A 25,478-nucleotide genomic window follows, 5' to 3' on the forward strand; every position below is an offset into this window, starting at 1 on the left:
ATAATTCACATAAGGACACAACTGCAGCCCTGAAGAGCTTGACCTTGACGTTACAAAATTACGCATTCTGTGAACTGCAAAGACAGCAGTTAGTTGAAGTTTGTTTTTCTAAAATAATTTTTAATACTGGTTTTGGACTGTTCCTTTTCAAATTGTGTTTGTGCTATAGGTTTGGCTTAGCTTCTGTGGTGTGTAGGATTTCAGCGAATTTTCTGTGGCATATGGCATTTCCACTTCGCTTGCACATCGTTTTTAAGGCACATGAGCTAATGTTGGATTTTTTTTTTTTTCCATGTCACTCAAAATATAAACTATTTATGCACAGGCATGTACCCTGAGAGTCAGTGGCTCAGAAGATCCTGCAGGTATCTGAACAAATACAAGCCTGTCTATTAGTCTTAAATTCAAACAGTTGCCTGTTCAACCTTTGAGGCTTGTCACTTTTAAAACCTACTTTGATCATTACAAAGGATATCACTCAAAGTGTCTGATTTGATATGAAGTGTTTACAGGACTATGAACAATAGGTGGCAGATGGCTATTCTTTCCAGTATCATGAAGTACATCAATATTTTATAAGATTAAATGTACTCAGCTGCTATACCACCTGCTGGTTTTGCTTTTGTTTATTTTTCCCAAAATGAAAGTTGTGGGTGACTGTGGTTCAGGTGCTATTTTCAGTCTGTCACTTGCTTGATCATGTCATAGACATTTCCAGGAGCTTAGCGTCAGCCATTTCCACAGAGCAGATGATTTAGGCAGAGGTTGCCTGTACACGCGTGGCAGCATCAGCCCACCATCGTATATTGAAACTCTGCATTGTATTGAGGAAGGGATGTATTAAAAGCAGGGATGGGAGTGGGACTCCAAGTAGGAGGATTTGCCCTTTGCTTCATTATTGACTGCTGATGTAATTTTTCTGGCTGCCTAAAAGACTGTTTTCTCTTCCTTTCAGTTCTGATTGTTCGCTTGTCCTCACTCAGTACCATTGTCTACAGGCTCCCTTGGTTTGCCGAGGTTCAGGTTTCACTGATTCAGGCCTCTCTTCCTGCTTTTGGTGGCTCCTGTCGTGGGAATCTGATTTGAATGTATGCAGTGTTTGCTGTCGCTGCCTGATTAAAAGGGCTATTTCTGTCCCCTCTGTTTGTCAAGATAGATTTTCTTTATCTCCTTCCTTTTTTCCCAAATTTTCTGTCTCCTCTAGCATTTCCTTGCCTTTTTTCCATTCACCTCCTGTCTTATTCCTTCCGTTACTTCAATATTATCTCATTTCTTTTAAATGTTGATTTAGCTTTCAATATTATTTTATCTATAAAAAGTACACATAGAACAAAGTTTAATACACTAATATGGTACACACAACTAAAAAAAATGTCTTCTTAATACAAAGTGACACCAAAAATGTGTCACTTAGCTGTATGTCCTATGACATGTAACTTCCTGGAGATCCCTTTCTGCATTGATTAGATAAATGACAAAAGATGGTTATGCATGGAAAGTGCGAAAGTTAGAAAGTCTGACTGAAGAAGGCATGTGTGGCTGGATCAAAACTGAAAGCATATGATGTGTTTGAAACATGAAATTTTTTTCCGGAACAAAAATTTTAGAATCTTGTTAACCAGACTTGATCCTGCTCCCACAGCAGGAAGAGAAGGGATTTGAGGGAAGAGCAATAATCAGATCATACAGCTTTCAAATCAAGGAAACGTAGGGCATAGAACAGAGAAAGAAAAGGAACAGATAAGAAGACACAGGATTAAGTCTTATTGGCAATGATGCACAACAAAACAAAACATTGACTTCATCTTCTGTGTGCCTTAGTGTGGTTTTCCAGTACAGTAGTTGGAAGATATGTTTTTGTAAACTCTGAAGATCTGATGTAGAGTTACAGTAAGACAAGGAACCTGGAATCTCATGACAGTATTTTAAAGAGTCAGTTTTCACAGCACAGTCACTATTAGAGTAAAGTTTATTATCACTCACCCATAAGCACCAGAATGTCAGAAATAACTCAATAACAGAAATAGAATCATTTCTTAGATACCAACAAATTTGAAAACCTCAAAGGGATACATTTTTATGAAGTTGCAAGCAAATGAAAACGGGAGCCTATAATAAAATGTGTAGATGCTCTGTGCTATAATAGTGTATCCTGCAAAAGGTGTAATTTCTTGTCTAATGTAGTGCAAAAGTTAAATCTTTATGACCTTTTCCATTTGCTGCTGAAACAAGCAGACAGAGAAGTGTAAATGACTGATGGAGAACAAATATATTCAGTTCGTTCAGGTAAAGCTCCTTGTGGAAGATCAAAATAATTTTTTTTTTCCCAACAGTGTGGTATTTAGAGTCTTTTCCCAGCTCTACTTCATGTAGAATTTATATAGCACAACACGAAATGGGGGGCGCAAGTTGGGCTTTAAAGCACATGCTTCCTCCTCTGCCTTGAGCCATCTGTGTTCGGTCAGCCTCCTGTTCAGGGTAAAGCAGCGTGAAGGTTTCCTATAAAGCTTTAACTGTAGAAATAGCTTGCCAGGAAAATGGAAGTCCTATCCATTTATCTCTTCCCTAACCAAGCCCATATGGCAACCATAGAGTGAAACAAGCCAACTAGAGGGTGGCCACGCTCTCTCAAGCTGTTTCTCACCAGTAAGCAACTGAGTTCATTTCCCACGGTAGGGCCGTCGCACAACTGGCAGTAAGACTGCCCAAATACGGGCATCGTTGGGTAACTCGCATTCCTAGCTGATGGAGAAGATGAGCTCACAGATACTGCTGAGGCTGGTGTTTACACCAGGTCTTACTAGGAACCAGTTTTTATCCTGTAAGGAAGCCAGGGCACCCCGTAGACAGCTGCCATTATTAATAAAGGCACTCCTCACCTTTGGCAAACAAAGCCAGCTTTAGGCTATAAAGCAGTATGGAGCTTCCCAAACATTTGGCAAATACCTCTGGAGTGTAAACATGCTTTATCCTGTCACAAAACTTACATGGAAAGAAGAGCTTTCTGAACAAGGCACCAACCACCAAATAACAGGCTTTTTTTTCCTCAAAGTTTCCATATAATCCAGTAATTTACTATCACATCTGGAGTTTTTTCTCCTTCCCTAACCTCAAAATAATAAGCAGGATTCAATCTGACCACACTTCAGATCGATCAACATCATGAAAGGTGGATTTTCTTAAATACTGGGTTCAGGGGAAAGTGAATTTGTGCAAGGACACACATACCTTGAGATATATGAGCCAATCGGCTTAAAATGTTGTTTTGCCCTGACCTGACAAGGCTTGCTGTCTCTGGCAACGCATAATCTCTTTTAATATACTACCAGGAAGGTGATGGCTCTTTGAAAATGCTTCTAAACTGCAATTTATCTCAAAGGCTGACACCTTAATAGATACAATACCATCTCTTTGGAAATCCCGTTACGAGCAGGTATTAATAAGGGTTTGTGTTGATTCAGGAGAGAAATGGATAAGGAAAGGCTCTGAATCAACTTGTTACAGGTTTTGTGCAGAAGTTTAAAAAATTGTGTGCCGAGGATTTTAAAGCGGACACTGCCAGTGGAGATACCGATTTCACTTGATAAAGTCATGAGGCTCTGTCCTGCACATGAGTATGTTTTCCTAAGAGTGTACTTCTCTTATTCATCACCGTCAGCACGATTTAAAGTTGTGCATTTAAGACTCAAGTAAGCTTCTTTGCAAACACTCTTGAGAATAGGATCAAAATGGGAAGAGATTACATGTAATCTAATTATGTTAGTTTCCATTTTAAATCCTTCAGTGTAAAAATTAAAAGAATACAACACAGCTTTACAATGTGCTATAATTCACACGGAAATTCTGTGAGCATGTGTAAATAAGGCAACATGTGAGAAAATATCGTGTTGGGTAAATGGCAACGTTTGCTTTAAAGAGTCTAAATCTGAGGACTAGAATGGTTTGGTGAACTAAAAATAAATTATAAGAACTTTACCCTTTATGTCATTAATGTGAAGCTAGCCTTTGCCTCTTATTATCCAGCCACAGCTTATATGAAAAAGCTGGTGGTCGAGAGATCTGTGTCAAAAAATCAACACCAAACATGAGATTGGTCAGCAGGGTTGTGGCTGGGGCAGCACTGACACTGTTCACGGGACAGACAGTAGATCTCTGTTGCTACGTGGTCTGTACATTTACACCATAGCATTCATGTTACAGTAAGGGCTGTAAGGACAGCCAGTCTCTCACTGGAGACTGTTTTGAAAAATTCTTCATTTTGACAGTGTTTTCAAAACACACAGGTGAATTAAATTAACTCTGGCTGTAGGATAAGGAGAGGTAGTTTCACTGAAATTGCATCACCTTGGGATCTACACTGAATCAGGCCTCAAATTGTGTATTAAAAGTCTGGTACTCACGTATGCTCCAAATCTGCTTGGAGGGAGGACCTGCAAAGCTCTGTAGTCTCACTCACCGCATGCATTAAGTGCTTCCAATGGCCTGGTGAGAGGCTCAGGTGCAGTACTTCCTCTCCACACCACCACCAACGCTCTCAATCCATTCATGATCAAATTCAGAACTGGACTATGCTCCGTTTGTCACTTGGGTTTTGGAATGGAGGCTCTCCTTCCTAGACTTGGGTCTAGGACACCACCCAACTTCCCAAACTGTTCTGTGAGATTTCTCAAAACTGGAGAAAGCTCATGAAAACTTTTTGTCCAGCTATGTTTCCGTTATCCTGAGTTACATCAAAACTGGATTCATAAAACAGGTTCCTTTCTCATTTTGAATTCAACCTGTAAGCTTAAGAAGTTTCTGCAAAGTCTTCTTAAGAGGGAGAAGGTTGGATTTCTCTTCAGATTTTTCTCTGATTTTAGAAAATGGATCAAGCTGCAAAATTCAGACCTGCATTTTGCCCTCCACCACAGGACTCCCATTCTAATTCACTAATTCACAGATCATTGGCCAAAGCTATTTCTAGCCCAATTCCAAACATTTGGGCACATCTTCAGCTCATGTTATAGTCTGGGTGTGTCTGATCACAGAGCAGCAGCTAGGGAATCCTCATGTTATGTGCTCTACAACCAAAAGAAACAAATACATTTAAAACAATGAAATAAGTCCTGTACCAGTTGCTGGCCAGATGGTATTGTGAATTGTTGTAATTCATCAGCAAAACAGAGGAAGGAAGTGTTTTAAAGCAAGATTATATTATTTTCCTTAAGTTCTATTAAATCTTCCTGAAGTGAACTTTCAAAACTTGAAAACCCTTCCAGAGGGAATGAATGGAACAGGGCAAACCGGGGACTCACTGGGGAGCAGTTAAAAAGAAGGGAAAAGTATAGCATGCCAGTGAAATAGAGGAGGTACCCATTACCAGGCTTTCCGTTTGGGAAGACAAATGAAGAAAAACACAAGCAACGTAAAAATAAGTTGTACATAAAAGTATATGGTGTTTCTATCTTCTTAATAATTATAGATTGGAAAGCACACAGGGTCTTCCCTCCCACTGTAGGGACATAAGCCTGAAAGCTGAGAAAGCAGATAAGGCAAGCAGTGATGTATTCACTATATAGGGAGAGTGCAAGATTTAGCAAATTACTGCCAGTAAAGTGCCTTGAGATCCTTAAGAAAAAAATGCTGAGAGAAAAAAATGCATTTATTTTTGCTGTAATTTAGGAAGCAAAATACATTTGAAAACCATGAGAAAAAAAAAACATGTCTTAAATGAAAATGACCCCTGACATTAAGTTCACTCCAGTCAAATAAAACACATCCTGTTTTTGTAACTTTTCTATACAAGGCAGATCCTGGTCTGTATACACTCTTTCCAGCCAAGGATTTGACCTATAATTGAATTTTAATTAGAAGCAGGGGAGGTGACGGAAAAGGTGCTGCTTCCACTTCAGTTAACATAAAGGGTGAAATCTGCATTTGGGAAAATGCATAAAATGGAGTAAGTTCATGCTGTCTCTCAGCTAAAATGAGTTTGTACAGGGAGTTTGGTAATACTCTAGCAGGGCCAATGTATCCACTGTATCAGTTAATTAAATGACACGCAATTTGTCACTTAAAACACATCCCAGACTTTCCATACAAGCATGAAAAACTGTCACACAAGCTGCATCAGCCTTTTATTGATAATTTTCTTCTGGAACATCTGCATTGAAATAACAAAGTGTAATCATATTGTGTCCTGCATCAGTCACCCCCAAGTCTTTCCCATGGGAAGAAGGAATCATTGATGACCCCTCACCTTTATTGTGCCTAAAAGGAATATTTTTCTCCTTGCCTAGACTTTGTGGAGGAGCTAGGAAACGTGGTATATGCAGAGTCTCTGGGCAAGCCACGGGTGAGTGGGGTCACAAGTGTATCTAACCACCCTTTTTTGTGAGACTGCCTGTCCAGAGACTGCTGAACCCAGTTCTACAGCCTGTTTCATGCAAGAAGGCAGATGAGAGGATCTCCTCATCTAGTAGCCACCTAGGGCAGGATTGATCTCACTTAACTTGAAGTGTCTGCAGTATATGTGCCTGTATGTAAACTGGGTGTCTAGGCTCCCATTCTGGTTGCTGGAGGGCTAATCAAAGGAGTTTAGGGCGTTATTCAGCTCATTATAGAACAAACACTTATAGCTGATTGGATTAATCACACCCTAAGCTCCACTGACCAGCTCTTCATTGATTAAACTGGGAAGTTACTCAGTAAGTACTTGCTCAGCTTTAGATTTTATAAATACCTGAGATCAGGTTCAGTTTGCAGTTTGAGACACCTAACAATACATGTCTTCAAGATGCCAGTTAGGTGTCTAAGCTGCCTTTACAGGTACTATCTGATCAATAGTCAATGAATCTTGAGGGCTGTCAAGCTAACCAACCATAGGTGCCTCCTCTGACCACCACGGGAGCTACGACAGCTAGCTCACATGTAAGCACCTACGTGCAGACACCTAAATTTAGGTGTCTTAATCTGTGTGCTGAGTCTAACCTTTACATTAGGTAAATGAATCTGCTTCCAGTCAACTTTGTAGAAACACAGGTTTAAATCCAGATTTGAATAACTTTGATGAACTAAATGGAGAGAAGTAAACGGTTTGGAAAATATAATCTGAAGTGCATTGAGAACTGAATATAAACCAGTATAAGAACCAAACAGGAATCTGCTCTGTATGTGTGGTGTCTTGTCTTTAAATATATACATACCTCCTACTCAGCTGTTCAGATGCCAGAACAGGATCTGCCTGTGTAGAAATAGATCAGGATCATTTGTCCTCTTCATGATTACAAGCTGATTATCTATTTTTTAGTACATAAAACATTCTTTGTGATCATTAATCCTTACTGACAAGAAAATGTTTACCTGGCATTGAAATCTGCTGTCTGGTTGATACTTTCACACCAAAATCAATGGTGATACATTAACAATCTTAAGAATTCTTGGCATTTCTGTTGCAAATGAAAATCAAGTATTTATAGGTTTTAGTGGTTTCAGGTGATGACATTGTCTGCCCATACAGATCTAAATACTTTGCATTTAATACAGTGTGAAAAACGTCAGGCACAATCTATTTTTGCCAGAGATGGTCTATGTAACTAAATGTTTTCAATGCTAATTAAAGCATTCTCGTACAATGATGATGAGTGTTAGACAAACACCTTCTAATCAGGCAGCACTCCAAATCTGCTCCTGTGTTCACACTGGATATTGCTGATAATTATCCTCTTCCCAATCATATTGTCATAGAAAACATGACTGCAAGGGACACTGAGATGGGCTCATTCACTGCATTCTCCTATCCCCAGCTGGATCAGCTGTACTTGAAGTTTCTAAGTAAGTATACCTTTTTAAAAATGTATTAAAATGATATCTTGTTCTTTAGTGTTTTCTTTGCAGAATTGGACATTGGTTTATTTCCTTTTTGGGGACAGGAATTGTTTGGATCAAAAAAATAGGTCAAAAAACCCCCACACTTTTTGTTTTATTCAGAATCTTGGACAGAATGCAGCTACAAATAACCTGTCCATACAAAGAAAGGAGATTGGCCCCTTTGTCCCAGCCATCATGTTTGGACATAACTGGAAGGGGAATAGTAGGCTTGAGGATATGGAGAGGAGAATTATTCTTCATCAAAAGCCTACCTCTTCCTACAAAGAGTAACAGAATCTCCTAATGATAATAACAGGCTTCCAAAAGCCAGAAAACTATTTCCGAGCAATATCAAGTTATGCAGGTCTAGTAACAGGCAGAGGACCAAATTATCCTCTTGGATGCATGTCAGTCTTTTTTAAGCAATGAGTGGAAGCTGTAGGTATACAGCTGAGCAGGATATAGTTCACAGCCTGCAACATTCCTCATACCTGAACCCCTTCCCATGGGGAGTCAGTGTGAAGCTATGAAAAGAAAATAGGGATTCCTCGAGACAAATTGTAATCCCTGCTCTGGCAGATAGGAGCAGATGGAAGACACAAACAGACAGCTCAGTGTGTTACCGGAGAGCTCCCTCAGGAGAGAATGAATCCTGAGGTGGTCTAGAGCTGATGTAGTGAAGAAACAAGGGGGCATCAAAACATCTCTATGTCACATGATCAATGAGGCTGTGAGCAGCAAGATTTAATTTTAAACCAGCATTAAAGTTGCTCCAATTTAGCTTGTGTATACCTAGATTTAGCTCCTAAATTTGAAGATCCGGGCCAATATTTTCAACACATTACTGCAGATGACCCTCCATGTACGCTATGTGTTTCACTCCTGAAATCTGCTTTAAAAGGAAGTTCAGAAGAAGATAATAAACTACAGATGTTCTGGCTCACATCTAAAATGACAGCAGTCCCCGTTTCTGGGGGAAGCAGGTCTCAGATGGGGAAAAAGCAAGCCATCAGAGCAGGTGTCGAGGCAGGAGTGACAGCCACCCCCAGAGCCATTCTGCAGTTCTGGCTAAACTTTCACTCACGTTCACTGGCTGGTTGTTCCAGCTCCTGTGCTCAAAATTTCTTTACATCAGCTTCATTCCACTCCTGTTACTGTTACTCCAACAATCCTCTTTTCAGTTTCTGTTCTCCTTTCTCTTTTCTTCCCACTTGTATTTCATAGCTAGTCTTACCTCACCAAAATACTACATAACATACATGCTTGCTATCAAATTGCAACCTTCACTTTTACATATACATTAGGCTGCTTTTCTCCAGCTCTCAGAGTTTTTGGAGCAGGGAACACAGTGTCTTGTGGGGAGGAGCCTCATACTTTCTCAGCCTTAGGCACTCATGTAATAAAGGTGATTTACCTTCCCAATGTCCCTGTAATTTCACTTCTATAGATTGATCCAGACCTCGACAACTGATAAATGTTAATGTGCACTGAAGAAAAGTAGTTGGTCTTCTACTATCAAAAAGCTGTGCAATTATGTACTTGCGCTGCTCTGCCATTTTGGGAGCGCCGGAGAGCCAAGGTGCTGTCTGAATTCCATTTTGTACTGTTGTGGCTCTGACACTGCACAGACATTACTAGCACCACATATCCAAAAGCTGAAAGTAAGTCTTTGTGAACCATCGTGAGTTGCCACTCATGTCAGTACTTGAGAATTGCTGTGCCAGGTCCAGAAAGCCTGCAGATGGAAACCTGGTGCCAGTGAAGTCCGTAAGAATCCAGCTATCAACTTCCAGCAGGACCGAGATTCAAAGTCAGACACTCTGACATCCTCAGCAATTCAAATGAAAACGTCATGCTGCTATCAACAACCAAATCTGAAAACATGAAGAACTTGAAAAACTTCACAGCCACAATTCATATTTTCGTATTCATATGATCGTATTTAATTTACCTCAGATGTCCAAAGATATGCTGTTCCTCTCCCTGAAGATTCCTGCTGAGAATATCGGTTGAGGTGCCCAAGTTCCTAGAGCTGAACATACCAAGCACAAAAGGTACTCCTGAAACAAGAATAAATTTTTTAAAGTGGAATTTAAATAAATTACTAGCTAAAAATGGTCTTTTTTTGGCCTCCTCCAGAAGTAAGAACATATATACTGATGAAAGAGAAATGCAGATAGCCGTGTTTTAAAATAAGTTATATATTAAACTGTATTATTTTAAAGAGATCTAGCCAAACTCTCATATTTTGCATACTGTACAGATCTACTTGGACAAATAATGTACTCAGATTTAAGTAAATTAATGTCAGTGGAATTAAATAGGATGTAAATTGGGGAAGCATTTGCTTTCCTTGCCTCTGATGAGAAGAGAGGGGGAAATTGGTGTGCACACATCTCTCCTGCTGTTTTGTGAAGCCCAAGCACAAGTTTCTCATACAAGTGGGAATGAAAAAATGAAAGTAAAACCAAATATAAACTGATCAGTTGGCTGTTTAAGTGGAACTCTAAAAAGTCACTAATGTGATTAGTTCATTAAAATGTTCATTGATAATTGATAAACCCACTGCTATATTAAAAATCTTTCCAGTACCGATCAGCTCAGCTCTCACTAAAACAGTTACATAGCGATGAAAATCTGTAGCTTGCGGTAGTGTTGCTGTTGTGCAGGGGGCTATTCTTCCTGAAAACAACAGTGTAATTTTAAATGGAGGAGATTAACATTATCGTCCATTTCAGCCTGGTTTCCTTTGGAAATATGACCATACTCTTTGTCTCCAGCTACATGTGACAGCAGTTTGAGGTTCTCAGTGATCTTAAGTATCCACCTCTCTTAAGAACACTTACAGACAGAGAGAGACTTGAGACCCAAATTATCGCTTCTGATAAAAGAAAAGCTGCAGAGGTCACTGGGCAATCATCTGTTGTGTCTCACCTTCCAACAACCTGCACTCTTCACACCATAGCACGTCTTGCTCAATTAATGGACAGGATGATTGGGAGGACCGGAGGTATGGCGGGGGAGTGAGAGGGTAGGCGACACAGGGACGTAGCAGCGTGAGTTATTTCTTCAAATACAGAACTAGTAAAGGCTGTTTTCTACGAATTTTAATTCAGACATGCGCTGTCACAGTAACCCAAAGGTCCCCTTATATAACATCTCCTCTCTCACAGTGTCCCTGTTTGGCACGTGCACAAACACACAGTGTCCCAGCTTCTTTCCACAGCCTGGCACTCCTCGTGGGGTGAGAGGTAAGGCTGGGTCTGGCTCCGAGCAGTGCGTATCGGTTGGCACACGCATGCCGATTAATTGGCCAGTAGGTCACACGAGACAGATGATCACTGAACTTGTGCTGCAGCCTTTTCCTCATAGTAAGCATTCATTTCTGTCTTTTTATTCTCCTCAGCAAAAATTTTCCTGCAACTTTTAACATCTCTTCTCTTCCAGCTTCCTTGGCAGATCTGGGTGACTGGCAGACATAATTCCCTGAACATTTTATTTCTCCTTCAAAACTAAAATAATAATTTATTATAAAATGTCCCTTTTAATTTGTGGGTTAGTATTCCCTAAATACAGAATAATTTTCTTTGCTTATTATGTATTAATGCTTCCTCTGCCTGGAAACAGGAACGACGAGCACTTTGACACAGAGAGCTACAGGATGTTTCTCCACGGTATCGGACAGCTGTGTTGAATCAGGCCATCGCCTCTTCCTTAGTGCCAACGCACTGCAAATTCAACATGTGTGGCCTTGATAAGATAAAACGGTGCAGTGAGAGCACTGGGGCCAGCTGGCTTATGGTCTGAGCCCCAACTCCTACCTGGCATTCCTTCCCATACGAGGGAAGAAAATACAAAGGAGTAGTTAGCAGCTTCGCCGGTGATTCCTTGTCCTGCCTCATGGCTGCCACATTCGAGACAGCCCAGGGGAGAGAAAATGTAAGATAAGGTAAGGTAAGATCTATACATTAAGATATGAAAGTCACTGACAACCCATTAATGAATGGCGTTCTGGATCAAGCTCCTTGCAATAACTGTTTCACGTGAGGACACTTGAAAGCATCCTTCTCCTCTCTCCCCGGCCTGGTATTGACGTGCCTCTGGCTTCAGTTCCATTAAGTAGTAGGATTCTGTCATTCTCCTACTTCCCTATAAAACTCACGCTCATTTGTAAGATGTTGGTGTTCTTATTGGATAAAAATCCTATTTAATTGAAAAGAAATTAATATTTTCCCCAGTTCTAATAATATGCCTCTGGTGGTTGTTCTGGGGTGAAAAGAAAATAAATCATAGAAAATGAAATGAGGTGAAAATTGGCCAAAGGGCAGGAAGCGGGTGAACCGGAAGAGTCCAGAAAATTCAACATATTTTGCTATGGAAAAGAAGTTACTAGCAGAGGCAGGGACAAGGTGGGTAGAGGGTGTAATTTTGTGGTGAGAATTGTCGTTTGCAGACACGGCTTGGAGCAAAGCCAGTGGCTGTTCCCAAGTACAGAGAGCTTTTAGGCAAATTTTTGCTCTTGGCCCCAAACAGCAGCTACAATTTACCTCGTCTGCCACAGCAATGTTTTTAGCTGTAACCACAGCAGAGAGACACTGACATCTGGAAGTCAGAGGATCATCAGGCTGAGAATTCTGGTACTCTGTTCCTCCAGCAAGGTCCCTGGGCTGAGATCAGCATTTGTACCTTCTGTGTGGGTGAAGGGAATGTTCACACCATCTGCGAGAGGCATCTGACCAGTTCCCTACGCAATCAATACAGAGAGGCAGGCAGCCTGGAGAGGCACGGGGAGGAAGTGTCTAATTCAGACCCTCTGACCAGCCCCGCGGAGGAGCGCACATCTCTATTGATCACACAGGGAGCCTTGCAGGATTAAGTATCTGAATTGGGAACCTAAGGTTAGATACTCTGAGGACAGGAATGAATACCATCTTTTTTCCAAGCCTGTTATAGCCTCCCATGTATTTCATAATTCTGGTCATTGTTCACATCTTAAGAATCTCATAATCCCTGGAAACGTTCAAGGCCAGGTTGGACGGGACTCTGAGCAACCTGATCTAGTCGGGGATGTACCTGCTTCTTGCAGGGGGTTGGACTAGATGATCTTTGAAGGTCCCTTCCAACCCAAACCATTCTATGATTCTATAATTGGAAGGCACATATGAAAAATCTAATACTAAAACCAGGGAAATATGAATCATTTGAAAAACGTTGAGGAAATAAGGACAACAAAGGATGAAAAGTAAGTGTGGGGAGGAGAGAAAAACAGCAAGTAAAGAGGAACAGGGACAGGTCTAGTGGCAAAAGGGCTTTGATCATTCACCTGGTCCTCAAGCTGAAGGGAAAACAAGTAGCATCCATACATGGAGCAGTGCTGCCACACAGTGACGGAAAAAGCTCTGAGCAGTAATTGCAAAAAAAAATTGCAGCAGTAATGACACTGGGAGCTTTATGTTTAATGTCAAAGCCAAACAGGACACTGGCTTGTTTGCCGAAGGAATGCTGAATGTAATTACAGGAGGCTGCGTTATTACAAGGTAAGGACCTAATCTGAGCCTGACTGGAGTGGCAGGTGTTTGAGCCTGGTTCACAGGTTATTACAAAATATCAGTAGCAGTCATGGAGTGAAAACTGGATTCGGGTCCTTTCTTTTAGCAGAATAATCAATTCTTTTTTTTAAATCACTTTCTCTTAGAGTACAGGCTAAACTTTTCTGATAGTCTGCTATACATTAATTCTACAATTTATTTTTAATTACTACTTCTAGTAATTAAAGCCTCCCTAAAGAGAATGCTGATATGTGACATATATTTCTGAGACTAAAGTGAAGTAGAATAATATATTTTCAAAGAAAAAAAAAAAACAAAGCTAGGACCAAAAGAAGGTTAGGTAGCAAAGTCATATGAATTCCAGGCATGGACAGAGTAAAGATGCCTTAGCTTCATCTCCTTAGAAAATCCCAGCCCAAGTGAGTATTTTCCTGAAGTTTCTGTGCTATTTCTATCTTAACACCAGTATAGAAAACTCTAATTGTCTAAGGATACAGTAAAAAATGCTTTATGGACAGCACCTATCATGTAGTGCAAGGACTCAGCTCGGAGTCCTTTGGCTAAAAAGGAACAAATATGCAAAATCTGTTTTCATCTTTTCTTTTGGTGGCCTTGGAGGGTTCCACATAAGAGAAACAGTAATGCATTAATCTCTCCATTTGCTAGCAGAATACACAAAGCAAGAAAATGAATTATTTTCCTTGACATGGGTATAAGAACAGGGCCCTGCTCTCCCTGTTAGCCTGGAACTACTATGCACCTGACCAGAATTAAGAAGTCCTTAAGTTTTAAAGGTGCTGAACCCCTCTGGCTCCCGGTGGGATCTGAATGTCTTCAGCAGTGTTGAAAATCAGGTCACAATATCCTCAGGGAATGACAACATTTCATGAGAAATAATTTGCATGAAACTCAGCTGGGGATATGCCTGCCTCACGTTCCATTAAATAGTCCAAATTTTTCATCACAGCGTCTCAATTAATAGGTAGAAGAGCCTCTGTTTATATATTTACTCATTTACATCTGTGTGTGTATGTGGTTCACATTTCAGCCTCATCCCAACGACATCTGCCTTTGCCCTGGGCTGAGCTGCTGTTTATACTGACCATTGGGGTGAAGCAGGTGCTCCCACAAGACGCATATCTCATCTGGGCTCACTGAAAGACAAGGAAATAAAGACCCAAATAAATATTTGTGCTTCATAAAGAAGGGCATCCTGTATACTATCTTTGTTGTCTGTGCATGCTATCTAGCAACATTAGAATGGGGACCCCGGAGTGCTTTGTAGCAGCTAAGCACAGTTGAATCTCAAAACATATTTTCCTAGCACAGTGTGATACCCTGAAAATGTATGTAATGATCTAACGACAAAGTTGCATTATACCTCTTATGATGTGCCTTTTTATTTTATATGAAGGATCAATAAAGCTAAAAGTTAGAAAAGCCCCGTTTGGGACTTGCAATCCTGGCTCCTAGTTGTCTCCAGTTGGAAGTGTGAGCTCAGCTGTAACCACAATGCTGCTAGCAAATGCTATAAAAAGGAAGGCTGGCTGAAATTGGAAAAGTTTTTTTTCCAATACTTTCTCAGAGAAGGCAACAGCAGGTCTGTTTAATGCATTGGAGAAGCTGAAGCCAAAAAAAAAAAAACTGTAATGGGAGCAGGTGTGAAAGGAAACATGAGGCTGTCAATCAAAGTGAAAAAGAACAGAATTTCCAGGCAGCTGAAAACAGTATAATAAAAAGAAGCTTTTTTGAGAAAACCAAAAAAATTATTTCCTCAGAGATGGACAGAAAAAGGACAAGAAGACAGAGAAAGTGAAGTGAAGTGAAGTGAAGTGAAGTGAAGTGAAGTGAAGTGAAGTGAAGTGAAGTGAAGTGAAGTGAAAGAAAAAAAAAAAAGATTGTAATTCACAAGGCCAGCGTGAGAGTTGCAGGGCACTGAGAACCGCTCCCCGAGCTAGCACACTGATTGTGTTCTGTGTGCTGGCCTTTGCCACACCAAGCAGGGACTTTGAAAACTGCTGTGATCTATTTAAGATGATCTTGTTTTCTTCTAAATGGGCTTTTTTTTTTTTTTCCTCCACAGATAGCACATATTAAAAGTAAATTTTGGAAGAACTTTTCAATGAGTGACCATGAAGTGCAAACAACCATGAGAAAATGAAAATGGGCAAGTGGGGAAAGCCCAGTGCAGACCCAGCTCTCAGACCTATCAGTGTCCTTCAACACTTTAAAATGTACATAAACTCACTATTTCTGTTACAATAGAGCCACAAAGCCCAGTGATCTGATGGGTCATTGTTGTAGGCAATATAAAATCAGTAAGCAGAAAGCTCATCCCACACTAAGCTGTCACTATTTGTATAGAAAAATATATTATTAAACACAAAATTCAAGTGGTTCTTTTATGAGGCTGATACTCAGAACTGAAAAGCCACAGTTGCCACTACAGTTGGAAGAAACTGCTAAGGTTCAGCAGACACTGATGAAAACTAGAGATGCATTTGGGAACGTACAAGTATTTTGCAAGAAGTCACAAGAATGGGGAGATCAGGAAGCAGGAGCACAGATTTACATTTACAAGGAACATATGCTGGAAATGTATCTATTTTATTTTAGGGTTCCTACTGCTCTGCCAGAAAATGGAGCACAAACAATGAAGACTTGCATGTCCATAAAACACTTCCATAACTAATAATTTTCCCTTGCATTTAGGAAAGGATACACGAGTGGGTGTGACAAGGAAGAGCAAGGAATCATGACCAGGGCAGCCTGCATGTCCTGCAACAGCGGTGCTTGGTCTTTGGGCCCGTCAGCATCTCCTGGCAGGTAAGATTGTTCACTGGCTGCCTCACCTGCACAGCTGCTTCTTTCCCAGGAGACTGCCTGAGCCAGGTGTGAAGAAAGAGGTCATTGCTCTTGCGAGTAAACAGAGAACAGAAGAATGAAAGAAATGTGAGAGGTTATAGTGCAGAGTGACATTTTCTATAATTACTCTTTTGAGTAATTGAGGTCTGCAGAGAGTTCTGCATCTCTCAAACTAGAAAGATTTATTATGCATTGTATCAGTAGCTGGCAAAAGAGAACTTTGTGATTCAGCAGAAACACAGACGGAGAGGGACTCACCTCCTCAGATCCATTCCTGTGGTAACCTAGGCAAAGACATCATATAACCCCTTTTAGAAGCCTCCTGAGCTCCCTTTTTAAACCAGACTTTATCCATGTGGCTTCTATGGCAGGGCTGTTCCACAGTCTCACTCCTCTGGTGGCAGTAACTGCTCCTTCATTTCTGGCTCAGAGCTGCTGATGTTCCATGTGTACTCATTTGCTGTAGTGCCAGCATAGTTCTCCATCTTAAATAGCTTTTTGCCTTCTCAGATTGCAAAATGCCTGTCCTCTAGAGACTGCAGCCATAAGTCCTTTCATATTTGTTTTGCTAGACTCAAGGAACAACGCTCCTCTCATCCCTCGTAACAGTCTCCATTCTATGCTGTATCTGTTCTCTCTGCCTCTCTTTTAGTTTGGCTTCCTGAACGTCACCAGGAGCAAGATGAGCTGTGAATGTACCTGTATGTCCCTAAAATACTTTGAATTTTAAAATCACATTTGACTTTTAAAATCGCCTCTTAAAACTACATTTATCTTTTTGTTTCTTGGACACATCATAGAGATTACAGACTGACTCTGTGGAACCAATGATGATACCCCAAGATCTTCTCCACAACCATTTCTAAGTGATGAGCTCCCACTGAATAAATTATGATCTTGAACACTTGAAATGTTCAAGGCCAAGCTGGATGGGGCTCTGAGCAACCTGGTCTGGTGGAAGGTGTCCCTGCCCAGGGCAGGGGCTTGGAACAAGATGATCTTTAAGGTCCCTTCCAACCCAAACCATTCTGTGATTCAATGATCTTATTAGTTCCCAAGTACTACCCTGTAGTACTGAATTTCATCCCAGGCTGGTTGCTCTCGGCCTCAAAGTGATCACGTTCTTTCTCATAACACAATTGTCCTCCCTGTTGATCCATCTCAACTTAGTGTCACCAAAAAGTTTTCTTAGCACAGTCCTAATCTTTCTCCTGTGGTCCTAGATGCAAATTGCTCAGAGGAATCTGAAGAAATTATAGCAAAAGTCAACATTTTTAGTACCGCTCCAACATCCCCGCGGTACCCGTTAATGGACGCCACCTTCCCACCCAGGTCTTCCACCGCAGGAGGTCCCGGGAGGTCTCATCGGTCCCGCAGCCAGCACCTTGGGGACATCAGCTCTGAGAAGGGAACCGACGGCCGCGGTGGATTCCGTCCCCGGGCAGCGGTCCCCGCCCCGGGAGCAGACTCGGGGCCGTCCTCCCGGGCCACCCCGCCCCGAGTTCCACCCGCCGTGCCCAGGAGAGCCCGGCCCTGCGCCCGCCACAGGCAGAGGCGGCGGCCCGGCCCTGAGCCCGCCACAGGCAGCGGGGCCGGTAGGGGGCCGCGCACCGCGCCGGCCCGGCAGCCATGGCCGCGGCTGGGCTGTGGCGGGTGAGGAGGCCTCTGGCCGCGGCGTTCAGCAGGGCCGCGGCGGCGGGAACCGGGCAGCCGCCCCCGCCGGAGAAGCTGACGGTCCGGCGGCAGGCGGAGGGCGTGCGGTAAGGCCGGGGCGAGGAAGGGGGAGAGAGGGGAGGAGAGGCACCGCCGCGGGCCCGTCCCTGAGGCTGTCGGTGCGCTTGTTGCTTTTTAAAGTAGTCACGCTCCTTGTATTTATCGGCTTTTCCAGAAACATTATCTTGAACAACCCGAGGAAAAGAAACGCCCTGTCCCTCTCCATGCTGCAGTCGCTCAGGGAGGACCTGCTGCACGACGTCAAAAGCAAAGACCTGCGAGTCATCATCATTTCAGGTACTGCCGTCATTCAAGGCCGACGGAAGAGAAGGCAGGGAGGGGCGAGGGAAAGAGAAGAACCGGGATCATCTGGATTTTAAACCGAAATGTCTCACAGAATTACAGAAAATGGGACAGGAAGGGGCTCGCGTGTTGTTTTTCGCACAGCTGGCTGGGGCCGTGCTACCTCTGCCTTCGCCCTTCGGACCCTGCTCTCCTGCTGTTCCTGTGTACTCACCCGAATTTCCACTCTCACATACTTAATTCCTCATTTTTGAACATGGCGTTACCAAATTACTTGGGTTTTGTTATATTTTTGCTGATAGTTAACATGTCTAAGAGGAAACACGTTTCAAAATGTCGGTATTTCAGTGAGGTTGTGCAGTGTGTTTACAGAGTCAATGAGCTTTTTCCTTTTGTGAAAACAATCAGTAGATTAATTGGTGTAAAAACTATATGTAAAGAATACTTTAAAACAGAACAAAAGCCAGGTTCTAATGGTTATCAAGCTAAAGAAATAACATTCCCGAATGCAGGTCTCCGTGCAGGAACAAGCTGAGCTGGTGTGGCACTTGTCTTCGGAGGCAGGTATAGATCATAGTAAACAGGGCTCACGAGGTATCTTCAAATTGTGTGCTGTGTTCCCCTGCTCTAAGCCAGGATCAGCCTCGTTATCTTTGCCACTGGATTGTCAAAACTGGTTTTAAAACTCTCCAAGGAAGGAGAGACCGTAATACCGATACTGCAGTCACCTATAACCTGCAGATGTAAAACGTTATCTCTCAGAGCCTATTACACTTTTCTTCCATTTAGGTATTAACCTGTAGAGTTCTTAAAGATAATGAAACTTGAGCTGTTCTTAAGCCATCTTTTTTTTTCCCCCTGCTATTTTAAGATAATCTTCCAAACATCCTGGAGAAACAGGTTTATTAATTTAGGATGTTGCAGTTTTCTGTATGTAGAGGAAAAAATACTGTATGTTTGTGCACACACACATGAGTATAGAAGTAAGCTAACTTCACAGGGGTGAGTTTAAATATATATATTCAATATTTCAAGCAGCAGTTACAAATTTTGTGAAACACTTCAGGTTTTTTCTTTGGGAGTACAGTAGTCTGGGAGCTCGCAAACTTGATTTCTTTTTTTTGTTTGTTTTAGTTTAAAAATAAATTGCATGTTCCTGTTGATTTCCAATTCCCTTGCTGAATGGAATGCAAAATAAGAAATCTCAAGAAAATAAAAGACTTCTCATGGAATTCTCGAGTCTGTAATACAGACTTTGCAGTGGATCCTTCTTCAGTGAGGCACAAATGCAGATGTGAATGATTTTCAGATATGTATGGCTGATCCCTTGAGCTGACTGATGTTAACTGTGTAGTTCTTTCTGGATAGACTGTGCCACAGTAAGGAGTTAGAAACAAATGCATAGGTAAGGTTGTGTCTGCATTGTTGTATCTGGAAATGTCACGTCCATACAAATACCTGAGAAGTTCTGAAGGATTCAAAAGCATCGAGTTGGTTTGTTCTTACAGCAGATATCCTCATGACAAAGGAAAACTAGTAAAGATAGTGTACCTGTAAAGGGTGTTTTGATCTTAGCTGCCACTGGAGGCAAGCAAACCCAAAGCTGAGGTCTGCAGAAACCTGCTGTTTTGCTGCCTTAACCCTGGACATGCTTTTTGGCATTCTCTAGATGACAGTTTTAGCAGTGGAGGAAAAGGTGCCCCAACAACCCTTCTGCTTCTCCTCTAGCAGAACAACCTTTTTTCTTCTTTTTTTTTCACTGTGACCTTGAACGCCATGACACAAAAATCTTGATGCTTATTTAGCAAAAGTTAATCATTAATGCTGGGTACAATAAACAGTAACTAACTGTATCTGTTTGTGTGAAAGCAGAGCACTCCATCCTTGCTCCAGCTGACTAGTTCACATTCTACTAAGGGGGTGTTTAGTACAGTATCCTTACAAAAAACTGGGCGAGAGGTGTGAAGTGCCTTATTTTTAACTGAGTTAACTTGGAATGGAAGTAAAACTAGGTCTTTTAAAATGTTTATGAGTGTTACTGTGGTTAAATGTTTCATTGTGGCAACTTAAAGTTGTTACAAAACCCAGAAGGCAATATTTCCAAACTCTGTGTAAAACTTCCTCCCCAAGCTCCTCAGTTTTGACCATTGACACCTCTGTGTCTTTAACTGAGGCACTGATGTGCGGCTACCCCCGGTTTCTTACTTAATTCACACTGACTTTGCCTGAAATGTTTTGCAGCTGAAGGACCTGTATTTTGTTCCGGCCATGATTTAAAGGAACTGTCAAGTGAAGATGACGTGAAGCACCATTCCCAAGTATTTGAACTATGTGCAGAGGTAAGCTGTCCTTAACTGCCACCCCTTTGCCTGGTATTAAGAACAAGCAATGATATTGGTTTCAGGAGGACAGCATGGTTCATCTGCTAGCTAAAGCACGGACTGTTGCTCCACATTCCTTGCTTTTTGTTGCTCTGTCATTTTAATACCTGAAATTATGTTAACAGTACTATATAGTGCAGTATCCAAGAACTAAGTACTCTCCACGTACAAGTTTGAGACAGCTGAGAATATCACTTCTCCAGAGGCTTTTCAAATACAAAACCATAAGTACCGGGGTTGGGGTTTTTTTTGGAGAAGCAGCTGACTTTCAATTTTTATAACCACAAGAGTACTCTATAGTTGTTTGTCTGCACACACACACGTATTGTTACTCTTTCGTTGTCTGCTTCTCAAGATCCACTGCAAAATTGTTTTTAAACAAAGAGAAGAACAGAGACAAAGATGGATCAAATTCAAAACTGAATGTAGGTAATTTTACCTAAGCAACATAAAATTTGCTAGACATCATTTACTAGAGAAATTGAAGTAGCAAATGAAAATTTGTCACCTTGCTACACTGTGCTAATGTAAGATCTATATTTTTTATCCAGATAATGACTAATCATTTAACTAGCATTTTCTGTCTTCAGGCATTAAAATTAGGTGAGTTTGTTGATTCTCACTGTACGGAAAGGGAACCTGAGTTAGAAAAGTTAAGACAAATTAATCTTTCTTAACATCAGCTACCTGAAGTTTGATGTCCAACATTCAAGAATTATTGGGGGAAGAGAGAGAAAATGAGGGAGTGAGTATGTTTTCCCATCTTATATCTAATGCAAGCAGGAAAAATTGTTTCTTGGCAGGTTAAGTCTCTCCCTGGAATGCAGAGTAAGCCTAGAAAGACGTCCCAGTGATTGTGTTTGGGTGAGATCAACCCAGGCTTGAGATCATGCAGAAACCAGCAAGAGGCTGGTTTAATTTCTTGAAACAGAGACTTTTATTGTCAGCTTTCCATTTTGAGGCACATGAAGGTAGGGATGGTGTGTCTCAGACACACATGTTCCCACATGCCGGAACACTAGACCTGCAGTGCAGAGGCACCCAGGCTCCACGCAGATCTGATCACAAGTGTATCTGCCTTTCATTCTCGCGTTTTCCATTTCCACTGGAGCTAGCAGGTCCACCTCATGCTACATAAACAGAACTGTTTACTAATGGAAAAGCAGTGGTCTTGTGCATTAAAACAGGTTTTGCAGAGAACTTACATCTTTTACTAAACTCCAATTAATAAAGCTGAGCAATGCACACATCAGGTGTGTGAAGCAACTGCAAGTTTTAGAACAGCCACTGCTTAAATGCCAGGGGCTAAATGACCGCTTTCTTTTGTGCATGCAGGTTATGACTTTAATCCAGAAACTTCCAGTACCAGTGATTGCCAAAGTAAATGGCTTGGCTACAGCAGCAGGCTGTCAGCTTGTGGCTAGCTGTGACATCGCAGTGGCAAGTGAGAAATCTCAATTTGCTACTCCTGGAGTAAACATTGGACTGTTTTGCTCCACACCAGCTGTGGCCTTGGGCAGATCTCTTCCAAGAAAGGTAGGCTTCCTTCCCAGTAATTTTGCAAGAAGCAGGTTCCCACATTCGGGGTTTTAGTCCCATTGCCTAAACCTTATTGTCCTGCAGTACAGCATTCAAAATACTTCATTGCAAAAGACATCTTCATAACTCTTTGGGCTGGGAAAAATAGAAAAGGGATGAACTGTGTTTAGGGAAATCAGCTTCCTTCTGATGCGATTCCAACCAGCATGAACTCATACCAGCAGCGCACCAGCTGAGCAATCCCTCTCCTTTCCTACAGACAGCCCTGTGCTTTAGACGATGATGTTCTCCCCTGATGAGGAAACCCCTGCAAGTTCAGAATATCAGTCCCACTGAGGTATCAATTCTTGCCAGGCAGTGACATTTCACTGCCAGCATGATCTGCCTGGGTATAGATCAAGATGCTTTAAATAGCATCTAAAACCCTCCTGTACTTTCTTCTTGCTTTATTTCCTACTGATTGTGTCTACACATCTCTCACTGCATAAACAATAGTAAATCTGTAAAGCTTCCATAACTGAGAAAATAAATTTAAAGTTCTTCTTCAGTTGGATTTGTGTGGACAGACTCTCCAAGCCCAGCAGGGCTCTGCTGAGATGCAAGGACTTAACTGCAAAAGTCTAACTGCTGGATAAAAGCTTCAGCTTTAAATTTCTTAACTATAAGGCCATCATGTTCAAATATAGCCTGTCTGTGGTCTTTTTTTTTTTCAAGAGTGCTAGAGTGCACAGTTATAACTGCTTCTGAATTAGCATTTCTGGGATTTATTATTACCTTTTTAAAATATGTGGATATATTTTTCCCTGTGCCACTTTTCAAAATAGCAGGAACATTCTCTACAGTTCTCAGGATGACTGATTTTACCTTTTATCAAATGAAAAGTTTCCATTTTTTTTATCTACTAAGCAAAGCTACTAATGAGGATAATCACCACTTATGATTCAGGGCATCAGTCAATTGCATCAGGAGTCATGCAAATAAATTCGTATTGATTTATAACATTGAAAAGTCACTGAGTGTTTGGGGGATTTTTAAAATTGAAAACCTCAGGTACAAGATGCTGGAAGCCGTAGGAAATTGAAACAGATGTGGCTATAAGAAGGACATATTTTAAAACGTCCTGACCAAACTTAAAAGTAAGGCAGGTATTTTCAAAAACTACACATTGGCATAGTAAGTCTTTATTTATCATTATAGACCCAGCTTAAAATACCGAGTTCAGTCATTTGACATTCTGGACGATCCGCATCTCAATTCATGCTGCAATCGCTAGAGATTCTGGGCCATTGAAAAGAAACCCAGAGGTGCCAGCCTAGGACAACTGCAATCAGTGGGCAGGTTTGAAAAAAGGCCAACTTTAGACCCAGTCCTTCTCTTTGCTGAAACCTCTTAACACTTCTTTGGCAGTTTAAGAGGCCAAATTGTTTAAATATTACATTTGTCAAAAGAGTAACTTGTCTATTAAGGAGGAAGCTGAAATTCCCCAAACAAACCAAACCAATAAGGCCATTGAATTGACTTAATACAATTTTTTTTTCTTGTTCAGGTGGCATTAGAGATGCTTTTTACGGGTGAACCTCTTTCTGCCCAAGAAGCATTAATGCACGGGCTCGTCAGCAAGGTGGTACCCGAAGAGAAGCTGGAAGAAGAGACAATGAAAATCTCTCGCAAGATATGCGAAAGCAGCAAATCCATCCTGGCATTAGGGAAAGCCACCTTTTACAGACAGATGACACAGGACCTCGATTCTGCTTACAAAATAACTACTCAGGTCATGGTAGACAATTTGACTTTGAGAGATGGGCAGGAAGGGATTGAAGCCTTTATTCAGAAACGTAAGCCTGTCTGGTCACACTCTCAGGATGAGAAGAAATGAATCCTGTTTCAAAGCTAACCTTATCTGTGCTTTATGATTCTTCACGCAATTGCCTTTGGGAACTATATTTTTGTTCTTACTGAAAGTTAAATTTCTCTTCTTACATATGCCAAAGACACAATAAATTTATTCTAAGTATAGAATAAATGTTAAGAAAAATCAAACCAAATGGGTTTTTGGGGGGCAATTAATTTAATCTATGGTTTTAGAAGGAACTCAGTGCCGCAAAAATCAGTTTAATGTATCCCAGGTTATTCCCAGCGACTGGGAGAGAGCTCAGATCACCCTGTTCAGTACCTGTCCCCTAGTTCTGGAAGAGAATTTCCATTTGTTGTTTTTAGTAGAGAATTAAGGGTCCTGGACACACTCCAGAGATGACGGTAGTACATCATAATGGATTCCAGTACAAAAGCCTGTAACAATAGCCTACTGCTCCTTAGGACAATGTCTGCTTATGCACTGTGTGTATTATTAGTTTGTCTCCCTCAGCAAATCCTGTTTTTCCACCATCAGTTCAAGCACTTATTCCAGCTCTAGAGAACTTTGCTCTTGACTCCAGCAAGGCTGAGCATGGCTCGGGGGTGTTTAGTTTCACAAAGGGCACACTGCAAAGGCCACTGCCTGTGGGCTTCAGCGGAGATTCTCACATGGTGGTGTTTTCACCCAGCCATAATTTTCAGGCGTGTATCTTCAGTTTATCACAGAATCTTAGATGTGTTAGTTGGAAAGTCCATCATTGTGCTCAAAGCTGGGCTTTTACCGACACTGGAGCAGTTCAGCCATGGGTTTATGGTCTTTGACAACCTCCAACAACAGGGATTCAGCTGCTCCTATGGGTAAACTGTTACAGCACTGTGCAACCCTCTGAGCCTTGAAGCAGCAGGTTTTTGGCTCTTTCCCCTTGTTACTTTACCTGACATTATTGAGGAAACTTCAGCTCCATTATCTTTGTAACTCTCTTCACGCAGTCACAGGCTGCAGTTAGACCACACTTAGACTCCTCTGTGCCAGATCAAACAAGTCCAGCTTCCTCCACTCTCCTTGTGGGTCATGTTCTCTAGGTAACCAGCTTGGTAGCCCTCCAGTGGACCAATTCCAGTTTCTCCACATCCCTTTTGTACTGGTTGTGCCAAAACTGGACTATATTCTAAATATGGCCTCACCAGTGCTGAGCAGAGGAGAATAAAATATTCCCTCCATTTGCTGGCCACTTTCGGCCAGTCAGAATTGCTGAGTACGCATTTTGTCTTGTTTGTGATGAGAGTGCGCTGTTGGCGCGTGTTCAGTTGGGCATCCACTGTAAGCCTGGTTTCAGCAGGACTGCTGCTCTGCCTGTCAGCTCCTAGCCTGTACTGGGGCTTGGAGTAATTCTTCCCCAGGTGCAGAAACTTGCGTTTCTCCTTA

At 41.6% G+C, this 25,478-nt stretch overlaps 1 protein-coding gene and 1 long non-coding RNA gene across 2 annotated transcripts; one reads left to right on the plus strand and one right to left on the minus strand.

The window, feature by feature from the left end:
- Window positions 1-1,951: 1,951 nt before the first annotated feature.
- On the minus strand, window positions 1,952-17,842 carry LOC147601964 (uncharacterized). The gene is made up of 4 exons (XR_015258161.1): window positions 17,583-17,842; window positions 14,501-14,551; window positions 9,800-9,908; window positions 1,952-5,060 (listed from the first exon to the last, which is right to left on the minus strand). It is a non-coding gene; the product is annotated as an uncharacterized LOC147601964 (long non-coding RNA).
- Window positions 17,817-24,243, plus strand: ECHDC3 (enoyl-CoA hydratase domain containing 3). Its single transcript, XM_086745003.1, has 5 exons — window positions 17,817-18,022; window positions 18,151-18,272; window positions 20,520-20,617; window positions 21,995-22,195; window positions 23,745-24,243. The coding sequence occupies exons 1-5, from the start codon at window positions 17,892-17,894 to the stop codon at window positions 24,072-24,074; spliced, it is 882 nt and encodes a 293-aa protein (XP_086601129.1). The 5' UTR covers window positions 17,817-17,891; the 3' UTR covers window positions 24,075-24,243.
- The last annotated feature ends 1,235 nt before the right edge of the window (window positions 24,244-25,478 follow it).

This window comes from Chlamydotis macqueenii, chromosome 1, assembly GCF_036417535.1.
Source record: "Chlamydotis macqueenii isolate bChlMac1 chromosome 1, bChlMac1.mat, whole genome shotgun sequence".
In the NCBI taxonomy this organism is placed as follows: domain Eukaryota; kingdom Metazoa; phylum Chordata; class Aves; order Otidiformes; family Otididae; genus Chlamydotis; species Chlamydotis macqueenii.

Excerpts from the sequence above, each read along its gene's own strand:
- ECHDC3 (XM_086745003.1), top strand. The coding sequence starts at position 17,892 with ATGGCCGCGGCTGGGCTGTGGCGGGTGAGGAGGCCTCTGGCCGCGGCG. Across the intron at positions 18,023-18,150 it reads CGGCAGGCGGAGGGCGTGCG|AAACATTATCTTGAACAACC; the intron begins GTAAGGCCGGGG and ends CGGCTTTTCCAG. Across the intron at positions 20,618-21,994 it reads TATTTGAACTATGTGCAGAG|GTTATGACTTTAATCCAGAA; the intron begins GTAAGCTGTCCT and ends TTGTGCATGCAG.